The 14522-nt window shown below is 41.2% G+C and overlaps 1 protein-coding gene across 5 annotated transcripts in view; it reads right to left on the bottom strand.

Annotated features, from left to right (window-relative positions):
* thsd7ba (thrombospondin, type I, domain containing 7Ba) overlaps nt 1-14522 on the bottom strand; it is a 646137-nt gene that overhangs the window by 84325 nt on the left and 547290 nt on the right. For all 5 annotated transcript variants that reach the window (XM_067987207.1, XM_067987208.1, XM_067987209.1 and 2 more), the window contains exons 17-19: nt 12723-12876; nt 4892-5033; nt 163-278 (exon numbers count right to left, since the gene is read on the bottom strand). In XM_067987207.1, the coding sequence (XP_067843308.1) occupies nt 163-278; nt 4892-5033; nt 12723-12876 (412 nt within the window). The remainder of the gene's footprint in view (nt 1-162; nt 279-4891; nt 5034-12722; nt 12877-14522) is intronic.

The raw sequence follows: 14522 nt of genomic DNA on the forward strand, positions 1-14522 counted from the left end.
TCGTTGGGTCTGATTTGTACAAGAGGAAAGAGTTTAAATAAGCTTACACATAATAAACTATTGCAGTTGTTATGCAGTTAACAGTCCATCTTATTTCTGTACAATTGCGCCTCTAGATCAGCCAGATTCAACATCAAACTGCACTTCATATCGAGGTCTCACCTTCTCACAGTGTTTGATATTGACTGACTTCCCGTCACTTTGCACACAGTCCAGCATGCGGGTCTTCAGTCCTTGCCCACAGACTGCTTTATCACTCAACTGGCAAGAGCTCCATTCTGAGAATCACAAAACCACATCCATAAAAAGTCATTGTGTTGATTGTGGGCTAGAGCTGTATCTGTTACAGTTAACCACCTCAGAAATATTATTAATTCAAACAAGATGATTTGCTTTTAATTGCTAACAGGTTTATTGAGAAAAGAAGGAAGTCATGAAGGAGTCATGATGAACCTTTATAAAACAACTGTCCAGTTCTGGGCACCGCACTTTAGGAAAGATGTGAAGGCCTTAGAGAGGGTGCAGAAAAGATTTACTAGAATGTTTCCAGGGATGAGGGACTTTAGTTATGTGGATAGACTGGAGAAGCTGGGGTTGTTCTCCATAGAACAGAAAAGGTTGAGAGGAGATTTAATAGAGATATTTAAAATCATGAAGGGTCTAGACAGAATAGGTAGAGAGAAACTATTCCCGTTGGCGGAAGGGTCAAGAACCGGAGGACATAGATTTAAGGTGATTGGCAAAAAAACCAAAGGTGACATGAGGAAAAACTTTTTCACACAGCAAGTGGTTAGGATCTGGAATGCACTGCCAGGGGGGTGGTGGAGCAGACTCAATCGTGGCTTTCAAAAGGGAACTGGATAAGTACTTAAAAGGAAAAGATTTGCAGGGCTACGGGGATAGGGCGGGGGAGTGGGACTAGCTGGATTGCTCTTGCATAGAGCCGGCATGGACTTAATGGGCCAAATGGCCTCCTTCCGTGCTGTAACTTTGCTATGATTCTATGATTCTAAGAACATTATACCACTGCTGAGAAATACTGTCTTCACACCAGCCACTTTTGAATATGTATGTCAATGTTTCAAAAGGCTTCGCAGAGTAGTGCTGGTGTCTAACTGGCATAATTCACAGTTCCATCAAATGACTGCTGATGTTAGAATCTAGCACAATGACATGGAGGTCAGTGATGATGGGACGACACTCAACTCTGCATGGCTATTTATTTCCTTGCAGGCAAGAATATTGACGACACGAAGCTTATATGTGCTTACAAAATTACATTTTAAAGGCGTTCGATAACAGTGATGTTATATACCTGCAAAAAAAAGGATAAGTGTCATCGTATTGAAGTTCCTGAACTCTCCAGTTTTTTGAAATCAATAGCACTCACCAAAATAAATTGCTCCAGTAAAAATGTCTACTTAAATCCATTTAGATTTTGGAGCAAATAAAATAGAAAGTTTCGGGGCATGGACTTGGACGCAAAGTTAGAAGAAAGAAGGGCAGAGACAGTTTAGATTTAACTACTTTACACAAAAGGTGATGTTGCGTGGAACAGACTTCCCAGGGATGACGGCAAAAGATAGTGTGGAAAGATTTAAGGGAGAACTAGATATTTGGGTGGGCGATTGAGGGGTATTGTTTTTGTAAGATGGACTTCGGTCTTTCCTGGTCCTGTATTTATATATTTAAAGGATTTTGTTTTCATGTGCTGCTTATATGCCTATCAATCATGACATCATAGTGTTGCATGTTGGAACAGGACCCCATCTCTATATCTACATTTCTTTCGATAATGTATTGAAGTCTTGCATATAGTGCTCACTTGTCAATGTCACGCTTGGTTCCTTTAACGCTTTCTTGGCATGCTTATTTCTATTACACTATGTTGGACACACCTGTCTGTGATGATTAAACTTACCTGTTCATTTTACTTACCTCTGACTGAGTTCTCCAAGCTTGGTCTCCAACTTAGTTGTTGTTGTTGCATACTCACCTCAGATCTCCTAACTCTGTTTCCACACAGATGACATCACCTATTGAGGTAGCTAAAATTGGGCCTGTCATCCGATGCTGCCTATTCCCATCTTTAGCAGTTGGCATCAAACATTTCACCACGATTGGTCCATATCGCCCTTGCCATGACCAAACCCCAAGCTCGAGTTCTGAAGACACCCCACCCAGGGTGCCAAAAGCCACGTTCCTGGCATTTGTCGTAAACTGCCGTAAAGTTTTTCAAGAAAATAAACATTAAGTTGTTGTAAGTGCTTGAAGGAATACGGCTTTTAACGCTGCAAGGAAGCTCAGAATCCAGTTGTGGTGGTGGCAGGAGTTGACAGCAACAATGCTCTCAACTTAGTAATGCTCCCATATTCCAGAATTGCCACACCCAAAGTTGCCCCCTCACTCGTGGAAACCCTTTCTCACTCCTCCCACAGCCTAGAACTCCCAGTGGTGCTGTCACACCTTGAGACCCCCTCCCATTCTTACCAGAACCTGGTAACCCCGACATCCTGCAACCCCTTCTCAGTCTTTTAGATTTTCCTCTGTATCTTTAGCTTTAAATAAAAGGAAAGGATTGAAATTACCCACATAGTTAAACAAACATTTAATACTAATCAAGACACCAACTTACAGTTTCCATGTAAATTCAGATATTCGTAAAATTTGAGCTTAAAATATTAACACTTGCACAATACAATAAAAATAACTAATTCAATCATAAATCAGTGGCCCTGATAGTACATTGTACATTACAAAGCATGAAACAGTATATCCTTCAATTCAGCATGAGCAACGCCAGAGGATACCCACTGGTATGCACAGTTCCAACAGCATGACAATACTATATGTATATTTTTTTTAAAGTTTTTAAGTCATTTGGGTTGTGTCACGATTTGGCTGTCATGCTATTGCTGTTATACGCAGATCTGACTGTTGACTGTTAGTTTTAAGCTGTTTTTTAAGTTATAAAAGCCTACTTACCATTATACTTATCTTTCAGTCCTCTGGAAGCTAGGTGGCACTGTGGTCCATGGCATTACTTGCTTTACTGTAACTCTGCATTCATGGCCCGTGTCCCTTGCTGGATGCTTTCCATTCCTCTGACCTGTAAACCAATCTATAGCATTGCCAAATCTCTTGCCCCATGGAAGACTCACCAATTGCCATGTCCAGCCAGCCTAGGGCCCTGGCCAGACCCCTCTTTCCACTAATGAACCCCACCCACGATGCCCTGGCCAAAATTTAAAAAAAACAGACAGAAGTAGAAGAGTACAAAGAAAGAAGAATCATTGCATAGTTGGAGGCCATTCAGCCCAAAATGCTTGTCAGCTCTCTGAAAGAGCTATACCCTTCATTTTTTTTTCTTTTTCAAGATCAGAGGAGAGGAATAAGAGAGGGGAGTAGAGGAGAGAAGCAGAAGAGCAGAGAGAGACCAGCAGAAGAGAAGAGAAACAGAGCGAGAGAGATTCAGAGGGACAAAAAGACAGAAAGAACACGGGCTCAATTTTCAAATTCATAAAACAGCATCAAATCGCAACTGAACAAGCATGGAATGTATGAATAATGCATAAAAGGAAAGTAAACTTTCAATAAGGAACTCCTAGGGACATATGAAAACAATGAATCAAGCATAAGCAGTCAGTAAAATCTATCAATCAAAGGAAAGAGGAGCTGAACCAATCAATTTGCTCCAACATCCTCTTGGCCGGCATCTTGCTTTCTCCACTAAGCTAAGTACTTCATCAGTCATCTATCACAGAGCTTTTCTTGTTCTTTCATTGACTTGTTCTGTACTGCAGCTGCATCATGGCTTGCAGGTTGTGGATGATGTTGGCTAATTCAAGGATTAGCTCATCTGCATTTCCTACATCAAGAGTCCCACTACCCTTCTCCAGACGTTCATCTGCCTGAAGCCGTTGGCACTTTCTGGAAGTGGCCAGGTTACTCAACTGCTGCCTGGCACTCGGCATTGACCAGTCACAGGCAGTACCGTCTACTGTCATTACGGTAGCAGGTTTTAACACCTGACCTAACCTACAAGCAGAGTACATACAAAATTAAATAAAGGCCGTAACATAATAACAATATTTTTTTAAGATACAAACAAGGAAACATAAACTTACCTACACAGTGTTTTCTGTATTTGAAATACTAATGACAATATTTTCTGTTGGAAGCCTTTGCCTATGTGAAAAGCCTGAGCCTGGACTTCATCCAGGATCCCAGACCTATCATTGTTAGTTGAACCTCAGCATATACAAGCTACTGAGAAATCCCTACAGGTTGAGTTTCTGTTGCCGAGTGTGTTCTCTCTTCTGTCAGGACGTAACACGCCTTTAGCCTAGGCAAAACCATTTTATAAAGTTACAGAGTTTTTCCCAACATTAAAAATATAGGTAAGCACAACTGTCACTTTGACTGGATTGAAGAGGGGAGTTTTGAAGAGGGAAATCCACCTGTATGGATTTTTTTTCTGAAGGTGAGTGAACTCAATATTGCATGCAAGTGGGACAGACTATATAACAAAAAAAAAACGTTGAAATAAATACATGAAAATACTCTACTTAGATAATGTTCTATGATCAGGAGGCAACTCCATGTTGGCAGGAATCTTTACTTTCAGTTAATTAACCACATCATCCAGTTTAGTGTCTAGTATGCTATTTGTAAGGTCTTATTTTAGAAGACCAGTTATTAAATAATGCTGCACAATTTAAATTATTAGATCCTGAACTAGGAAAATAAAATGACAACCTAATGCTAATTGTTTAAATCACCAGTTGCTGCTTTCATTTAAAAAAGATCAATGAAAATAAAAATAAATGATGTTTTTCAGAAGTGATCTTAAATGGCATTCACTTTATGCCATTTTGGAATAGCCAATTACCTGTTAGGTTGTAGTGATAGTGAAAGCAGTTTTTGTTAAGAGCACAGGGCTCTAGCTCAGAGGCTTCGGGGCAGGTTTTCCCATCTGCTGGTAGACGTAGTGGATATCGAGTTCGAACACGGATGTTCAAAATGTTACATTCCTATGTAAAAATTCCAAATACACAAATGTGAATAGCAACATCGACACAAAATTTAATGTGCTTTCTTGGAAAGATATTAGCTAAAATGAGAATGCGAATTCAAATCTTACACTGTATTTATAAAAATGAAATGGTGCTTTTTAAATTTTTGTTTTTTTGCTGTGGTGGCTGGTATAATTCAAAGAACCAGTTACTTTTTTTCTGTGCAACAGGAAGTGGTTTTTAGTCACTCCTTTTCCCAATTGGTTGTTGTGGCACCACACCCAGTCAAATTATTAACGTTTAACGGAAATGGTTTGCACCACATTCCCTGTCTTCTGTTCATCTGATAAAAAGTAATGCGGCTGCATGATGCTTTGTCTTAAAGGGTGAGCAAAATCTGGTGCCTGCCGTCATTTAAAAAAAAAATCTATAAATAAATCATTAAACAGAATCAAAAATATCACGGTAGTCTTAATTTTCTTCAGCTCTACCTCAGTCAGAGACAGAAGTGAAATTCTTTGCAATAGTTTTGAGTGAGCTATATAGCAAAACAATTACTGTTACTCAAAAATATCCCTTTAAATAATAACCAGTTAGTTTTAATTCCTATTAAATCTGTATATTTAATGCAGTTACTGTGAAACCAACAGAGTACCCTTTGTCGTCCAGTACTTCCCCGGAGCGGAGAAACTACGCCATGTTCTCCGCAGCCTTCAACATGTCATCAATGAGGACAAACACCTCGCTATGGCCATCCCCACACCTCCACTACTCGCCTTTAAACAGCCACCCAACCTCAAACAGACCATCGTTCGCAGCAAATTACCTAGCTTTCAAGAGAACAGCGTCCACGACACCACACAACCCTGCCACGGTAACCTCTGCAAGACATGCCAGATCATCGACACAGATACCACCATCACACGAGAGGACACCACCCACCAGGTGCATGGTTCATACTCCTGTGACTCGGCCAACGTTGTCTACCTCATACGTTGCAGGAAAGGATGCCCCAGAGCATGGTACATTGGCGAGACCATGCAGACGCTGCGACAACGGATGAACGGACACCGCGCAACAATCGCCAAACAGGAGGGTTCCCTCCCAGTCGGGGAACACTTCAGCAGTCATGGACATTCATCCACCGACCTTCGGGTAAGCGTACTCCAAGGCGGCCTTCGAGACACACGACAACGCAAAATCGTCGAGCAGAAATTGATAGCCAAGTTCCGCACCCATGAGGACGGCCTCAACCGGGATCTTGGGTTCATGTCACGCTACACGTTACCCCACCAGCGAACAAATGTTATCTGTTTTTAATATAATGGGTCAGTTGCTGTCTTTTCTATGTTTCTACCTCTCTATCTCTTTTTTTTTGTTTGTTGTTCTTTTTTGGTGATTTGTATATTCTGAGACCTTGCAGGTAACACCTGTCTGTCTGCACACTGATTGCCTTGGCAACGGGCAGTTGCAAAAACTGTCTGTAATCACCAAGCATTGTTCTGTGAATTATAAATGCGATTTCATTTCGAGGATTTCATTTGGTTCACCTGAGGAAGGAGGAAGCCTCCGAAAGCTTGTGAATTTAAAATAAAATTGCTGGACTATAACTTGGTGTTGTAAAATTGTTTACAATAATTCAGTTCAGAACTCTCAGTTGATGATCTGGATGCTTTTGGGCGGGGGCACAGTCTGTCAGAATTGGATGTTGCTGAACAGCACAAACTAATACCAGGTGTGGAAGCTATTCAAAGATTTCTTGTCATCATAATTGGGGATTTTTTGCTAAGTGAGGACAGGTTCAGGCTTGAACCATCAGAAAATCAATACCTAGTAAATCATCAGGGAATCAGGTCAGACCAGGGATTAATGCCTTGACCCAGTAAACCCACAGAGGGAGGCTCACTAAAAAAGGACAACTTCTGTTGAATTTGTGAGTCTCGCTTTGTGGAATGCTTCAGTATTTGGTGAGGTTTGATATACTTTTGTACGTTAATGGTGCTATACAAATGTACGTAATTGTTCTTTTTGCTGAGATTGTTGATCCATTGAAGTTTTGCACCTGTGGGTTGACAGTGGTTAATTAGGTATTGTAACATTTATTCCAACATCAGGTGCTGAGTGTCATCATTTTTGATCCATTCAATAGAAGGCACATGGAGCAATGGGAAAGACCCTATGTTTACGACCAGGACATGTCTCTTCAAATCTGTGCCATCTCTATGCAACCCATATTCCCTCCGTGTCCATTCATGTGCGCACTTTGGCTGCCACTCTGGACCCAAGCTCGTTTATTTTTCTTGGCCTCTCTCAGGCCCTTCTCTCCTGTCTTCCCCCACCACCCCCCACCCCCACCCCTTCTTGTCTCCCAGTCATGCCACTTTTAATTTCTGGATACTTTCTCCACCCTAATCCCAATCCATTACTACTCCTTTGCCTTCTTATTCTCCTATCACCGTTCTAGACTTAAATCCCCCTTGAATAAGCCCGCAGTTGAACTCTGCCCCTCTTTTGGCATTTTCTGAAGTACTTATTGAGGCACTCATCGTTGACTCCTGACAAGCAGTAACCCAACTCCCCCACCAGGCATGCCCATGGGGACTAACCTTGTCAACCTCCTTCCCATCTTGGTTAACCCAACCCACCACTACCCCTTTGGACTCTGCCAGTGGGTCAATCATTGACCCTCTTCACATTTCCCTCCAGAATGTCATTCATGTGTGAACAAAGCCTTTGTTGTGCATGTTTGCATTGACATTGTGACTGTGTCTGAAACGTGGCTCACTTGCCCCTTACCAAAGCCTCCCTGCCTAGCTATACTTTCTAATACCTGCCCTGCCCAAACCACCACCGTGATGGTATGGCCCTTATCACCAAGTCACACCTTGGTAGCTCCTCTACTTCTCTGCATTTTCTCTTCTTTCGAGTACCTAGCCATATTCCATCTATCTCAGCTCTTCTTTGAAATCTTCTTTGTCTACCACCCCCAAAAGCCACACCCTGAGTTTCTCAGAGCTATCCTCCCCTCCATTCTTCCCTCAGCTTCTGTACTAAGCGACTCCTCATTCTCAGTAAGTTCAACCTCCATCTCAGCTCCTCTGAATTCACTGTCCTCCTGTTTTCCCTAAACCTCACCATCAATATAAACTCTTCGACCTATGTTCATAGCCACCCCTTGGACCTTACCATCTTCTGTGGCCTCTCTACTCCCATGGACTTGATCAGTGATGAGCGCATCTCAGACCACTTCCTTGCATCCCTTACCAACCACATCCTCCTATTCTCTTCTAATCACATTTTCTTCTGTGCTCATCCCTGGAAAAAAAAATCTTCATAAGTCATTTACAACTGCATTTTCAAACTTCCAACTTCCTAGCCTTGGGCCTTCCAATCACCATGACACTTCTGCAGCTGTCAATTTGCTCAACCACTCCCAGACCTCCACCTTTGATATCCTTGTTCCCAAAAAATCTTTACTTTCTCCAACCCCGCTGTTCCCCCGGGTATGGCTCATATTGTCCTTCCCTCAAATCCAAGGGGCGCTGGCTTGACTGTATCTAGTGCAAAACTGGTTCAGCAATTCATCATCAATTCATCACCAGGTCATCTCCAACAAAAGGTGTGAGCAGCTCATAGACTTCTTTGTCACCAAGATTGAGACCATCCGTTCAGTTGTCTCTACGTTTCCCTTTGTGCCGAGCCTAACCTCCCCCCAGGCTCTCCCCTTCTCTAGTCCTTAACTTACCTCTCTATCTCTCTCTCTCTAGTTTCTATTCCATCTCTCCTTATAACCACTCCAAGTTCAGCTCTTCCATATTACCTACCTCCTTCTCATTTGATCCCATTTCTACTAAGCTGCTTATCATCGAAATTCCTTTCCTGGCCCCACTGCTGGCTGACATTATAAATGTTTCCTTCTCCTCGAGCACTGTGCTCCACCCTTTCAAAATTACAGTCATCACACCCTTTTCAAAAAATCCACATTCAACTCTCCTGTAGTTGCAAACGACTGCTCCATCTCCAATCTCCCTTTCCTCTCCAACATGTTGAACATGTTGTCGCCTCCTAAATCTGTGCCCAATTTTCCTGCAACTCTCTGTTTCCGCCCTGCCACAGCACTCAAACGGCCCTAACCAAAGTTACAAATGACATCCTCTGTGACCGTGGTGCATTTTCCCTTCTCGACATCTCTACAGTCTTTGACATGTTCGACCACACTATTCTCTTCCAACGTCTCTCCTCCACTGTCCAGCTCAGTGCACTGCCTTTGCTTAGTTCCACTCATCTATCCAATCATAGCCAGAGCATTTCCAGTAATGGCTTTTCTTCCTGCCCCTCCACCAGTATCTCCAGAGTGCCCCCAGGATCAATCCTTGGCCTCTCCTCATCCTCATCTACATGCCCTTTGGCTACATCATCCACTGACATAAAGTCAACTTCCACATGTATACTGAAGACATTCAGCTTTGCCACTCCATAATTTTTGTCAACTCCCCACTACCTCTATGTTGTCAGACTTCTTGTCTGACATCCAGTCTTAGATGAACTGAAATTTCCTCCAACTGAACACTGATGCCTGCCACACACTCCGTACCTTTGCCACCAATTCCATGTGTCTATTTGGCTACTGTCTCAGGCCAAAGCACTGTTCACAACCTTGGCATTCTATTTGACCCTGAACTAAGTTTCTACTCCCGTATCCTCTCCATCGCAAAGACCACCCACTTTCACCTCTGTAACATTGCCCGCCTCTACACCTGCCTCAGCACATGTGCTGCTAAAACCTTAACCATGCCTTTGTCGCCTCCAGTCTTGATTATTCCAATGCCATCCTGGCTGGCCTGCCATCCTTCATTGTCCGTAAACATCAGCTCATCCAAAACTCTGCCACCCATATCCTATCCCGCACCAAGACCCGCTCACCCATCAGCCCTGGGGCTCTTGGACTCCCAACACCTCAATTGTAACATTTTTATCCTTGACTTTAAATTGCTTCTTTGCCTCACCCCTCCCTATGTCTGTAACCTCCTCCCAAAACTCTCCGTTCCTCTGACTCCGGCGCCTCTTGCGCATCCATCCTCCCTTCGCCCCATCTTTGGCTTCAGGCTTCAGCTGCTGAAGCCCCATGCTTTTGAATTCCCTTCCTAAACCCCTCCGCCTCTCCATTTTGCACGCCTTCTTCAAGATCCTATTTAAAACCCACCTCTTTTACCAATCTTTTGGTTACCCATCCTATTATCTCCTTTGGCATCCATTTTTATCTTATGCCTCTATGAAGCACCTTGGGACATTTTTTCGAAGCTAAAGGCGCTATCTAGATGCAAGTTGTTGTCATTAAGTTGAATTGAACTTTTGCCTTTAAACCTCACACTTGGTATCTTAATTATTTTCTTCTATATTCCTGTACTTTGCCAATCAAAACATTTCATATGGCTGCAAGTTAATTTGTTATGAATCATTAACTATCAGTGCCGAGATTCTTATCTTCACAGGCACAGAAACAAGTTTGGGTGAAATTTATTTGGGTACAAATCCTGGAGAATTTAAAATATAAAGTCAATTTTAATGAGAGATTGATGCAATTATATCTTGTTACCCAACATTTGGTGGATTGTACAGGAGATAAATGACTGCAGGAAATGACCAAAAGGAAGGTGTCTGCTCCACTTGCAATGTTTTTTTTAGAAGATTGTGTTTACATAATATAATATCCCTATAACTGTATTTTGACAGGGGTTGGGGGGGGGAGAGAATAAAAGAAATAATGAAATATAGCAGCCTTCATAGAGGTATTCTTATGTGCTCCAGCTTTTTTTCAGAAGTGTATTCCATTACCTGGAAAATATAACTTGATGGGTACCCATAGCATGAACTTGACACCATTTTATACAGCTTCCTCCTCCAGCATCACAGCAGAGATGCAGGCTGGGATATGAATGTTTCATAGATGCCACAGAGACACCGAGCCTCATGTACTTAGAGAGAGGCTTACTGCAATTACATAAATACTATTGTGTTATGTTTTGCTTAAGGAAATGTACATCTAGCAATGAACTGCTGCAAACTCATTGTTCAATTGACACTTTGACGTGGTCTTTTGGCTGGAATTTGTGCCATATATTCCTGCTGCACTTGGACAGCATAAAAAACAGCTCAGGGAGATTGTTAGGGAAGTTTGTTTCTAGATGTTACGATGGAGAATTGACAAACTCAGTTGAAAGAAAGACAGTGCATCTTTAACTACGTGATATGTATTGAATGGAAGGTTCACTTATTAAAAGTTGTTAAATGTGTCTGTTTGCTACTTATTTTTGTCTTTGACCTCAGTACACTTTAATTATAATTAACAATTAAAAAGTAATTTCCTATATTAAAAAATCTCAAACTATATCTCACTGATTTTAACTAGCCGGCTATGCAGCAGTGCAGTCTGCTTCTACACAAGACTTTGAACTGTGTCTGCTAAAACACGGAAGTGGAAGTGACTGCGCTTCCTAAGGTTTAACTCATTAAGTCAGATGGAGCTCCGTAATTAAGCACAAATCAACAGTTAGCTAAGGCAATCTGTTACTCTGTGGGTAGGTAGAAATGTCATTATTTGCAAACAGACAATAATTAATCAGACAATGGAATTCAACAGTGTTTAAATGTGCTCCAATATATTAACATATTGGCATTTTAGTCACTCCGAGCTACAATTTCAAGACAGCTGGGCAAAACAGGACTTAACATAATAAGATGCTTGAGTATTGACGAGCCTTAGAAACCATTTAAAAGCTACAGAACTTCATAGTTACCCTCTAATTAATTTTTTCTCATGTTTAGCAAGGAACTAAAATGTCAACCTCTGAATCACATTGTTCTATAATGATTACATTTTTGCAGCATAGAGGGATTGGAGTTTCAGTTTTTGGTACTCACAGAGCAGAATTTAGCTCTTGACCTCAGTTTTCCAGCCAATTGCAGAGTCAGAACCCAAATGTTAAAAGTGGAAGTCAGTGGTGTGATGACGCAACTGCACAGTACTGGTTTCAATATCCAGCACCGACACTTGAATAACTTAAAATGAATGACACAAAAGGACACAATTCTATCAAAGGCCTTTAACTCCAGCTCCCACTTAAGAGGAACATTTGATCGCAGGCCAATGATTTGGCACTGTATATTTAACTTTATAAAGTCAAGGAATAAATATACTCAGAGCACTTTATGTGATATCAAATTGTCATATTTTTATGAAATTAATAATAGTTTTTCTAAGGTATAAGTGCACTTCATTTGAATTCGTCACATGCAAACACATTAACAAACATCCTCAAACAATTAGTCAAGAATATTAAACAGGAAAACTGTTTCAGAGACTCAATAGTAAAACAATCAACAACATTTAGTGAAATTCAGTTTGTTTGATTTGGATATGATCTGTTATCTAAGCTGCATGTCTTGATGTGACTGTTTATTTAGCTGAAAGTTATTTCACTGGTCGCAAGCATGAATATATACGTTGAGTATTTATTCACACAATATATTTACAATTTATTTGACAGCATCTATTTCAACTAGTGACACTATGACTAAGTGTTCCTTCTACATAAATCTCACTAATTTTGATTTCTTTCTCCCACATTCTGACTACATGAATGACTGTTATGTCTGAAACATTAGATTTTCTGAATTTATCAGACACATTTAAAACAAAATACCCACTTTTGGACAAATACTCCAGTGGCCCCAGTCAGACATTACACAGTCATTTGGGCAGGGGAGAGAACACTGACGGGCTCCAACTGGCATTTCATCGTAATCACACAATGTATCATCCACATTCTCTCCAGGCCCATCAGCTGTGTTACTCACACATCTAGGGAGACAAAACAAGTATCTATTATTGTGAAAAATAGCCAGAGCTTTGCAGCCAGCATGGAATATGAAATGAAATAGACTCTTCATTCTAGGGCACAGTCAGCAGTTTTACCATTTCAACACTGCAATCTTTTGTCCTCCATCGCCCTCACGATAAACAGCACACAGAGCAATTGTACTTGTGAGCAAATTTCCTACTCTGATTTTTAGAGTGAAAAGGGACTGGAGGAGTTCATAATCTCAGTTGAGTTGCTGGTGACACGCAGAGAGTGTCGTGCGCAGCTGAAGAGTGCTGTGCCCTGCAAAAAGGTCTGGACTTTGACATTGCTGAGGAGGTGGCCCTAGCTACTTTGGAGGCAGAATTACATGGAGAAGAACATGATGATGATCTGCACGCAGAGGACTCCTCATTGTCTGCTGCAAGGGGCATCAGATCACATCTCATCACCCAAGTCTTCTCTTCTGGATAACACAGTCTAGCTTTGACACTAGTGCCTTAGATCCTTCACCCCCACCTTCAACTAAAGGAAGATTCCCTCAATCCACTATCTATCCTACAACATAACAACACATCAGCCCTCTTTGCCGCTACGTGACGTTGGCAATTATCATTACATGACTGAATAAGTAAGCACTATGTAAGTGCACCCTTTATTTTATGACTAACATATAGTAACACACCAATGGCAAGTAGATGCAGTCCTGATGAACTGGTAATGGGAAAATAGTTAAAAACTATCTAGTGCTTCCAATATCTACTTGAAATGATCATACTTGATCAGCTTTAGATAAAGATGGAAACCATGCAAGGCAGGTTAAATAGACGACTCCAATTTACAACAGTGCAAGGGAATTACTGAGACTGAACACTGGGATCAAGTCTGGACACAAGCAAGGAGAGAGAAAGGGATATGCATGGCACTGAGGAGAGATTCAGTGCAGTGGAATAGACATAATTTTATGTCAGAGCAGAACCAGAGTCTGAAGTTGTTAGAGGCTCTCATGTCATTACTGCAGGTACCAAAACTCCTTTGAAAGGTGCAAAGAGATGAAATGAGTTTTCCCTCTCACAGCCAAAGTGCATGAGGGTGGAGTTATCCAGACTCATTCTACGAGACTGTATCACCAAAAAGACTTTTAAAAGTGATCATTTTCAAGCAGAAAAGGAAAATATTACATAGAATATGTAAGGCTAAGCATAAAGTATGGAAATGTACTTAGAAATAAGATAGAAATAAGATCCTTTGATAAATGCATTAAATTTTGGAAAGTCGGAAGCAAACTTTTGTACATTAGCACAGATAATAGTAGATAAAATGTATTTGTTTAATATTCTTGAAAAGGAACGGGCAAATAGCATAACCGTGTAACCAGGATTAGCCTAATACATGTTATTATGGCAGTTCAAGGGCCAAAGAAGAAACTTGGCTCAAAAAAGATTGCAGCTGCAGAATATAGACTACTCTCACCTTTTGTTATTAAAACTCACTCATTTGTTAACCCAAGAGTCTGAGTCTGAGCAAAAGAACCCACAACACACAATTACAATGTGGTACAAATACAGAGACCCTTTTAGTTCCTCAACAAATGGAGCCCATTCTAACAAAACACGAACTGGGATACTGCAGCATTACATCTAAAGAT

Source organism: Heptranchias perlo, chromosome 7, assembly GCF_035084215.1.
Source record: "Heptranchias perlo isolate sHepPer1 chromosome 7, sHepPer1.hap1, whole genome shotgun sequence".
Classification (NCBI taxonomy): Eukaryota; Metazoa; Chordata; class Chondrichthyes; order Hexanchiformes; family Hexanchidae; genus Heptranchias; species Heptranchias perlo.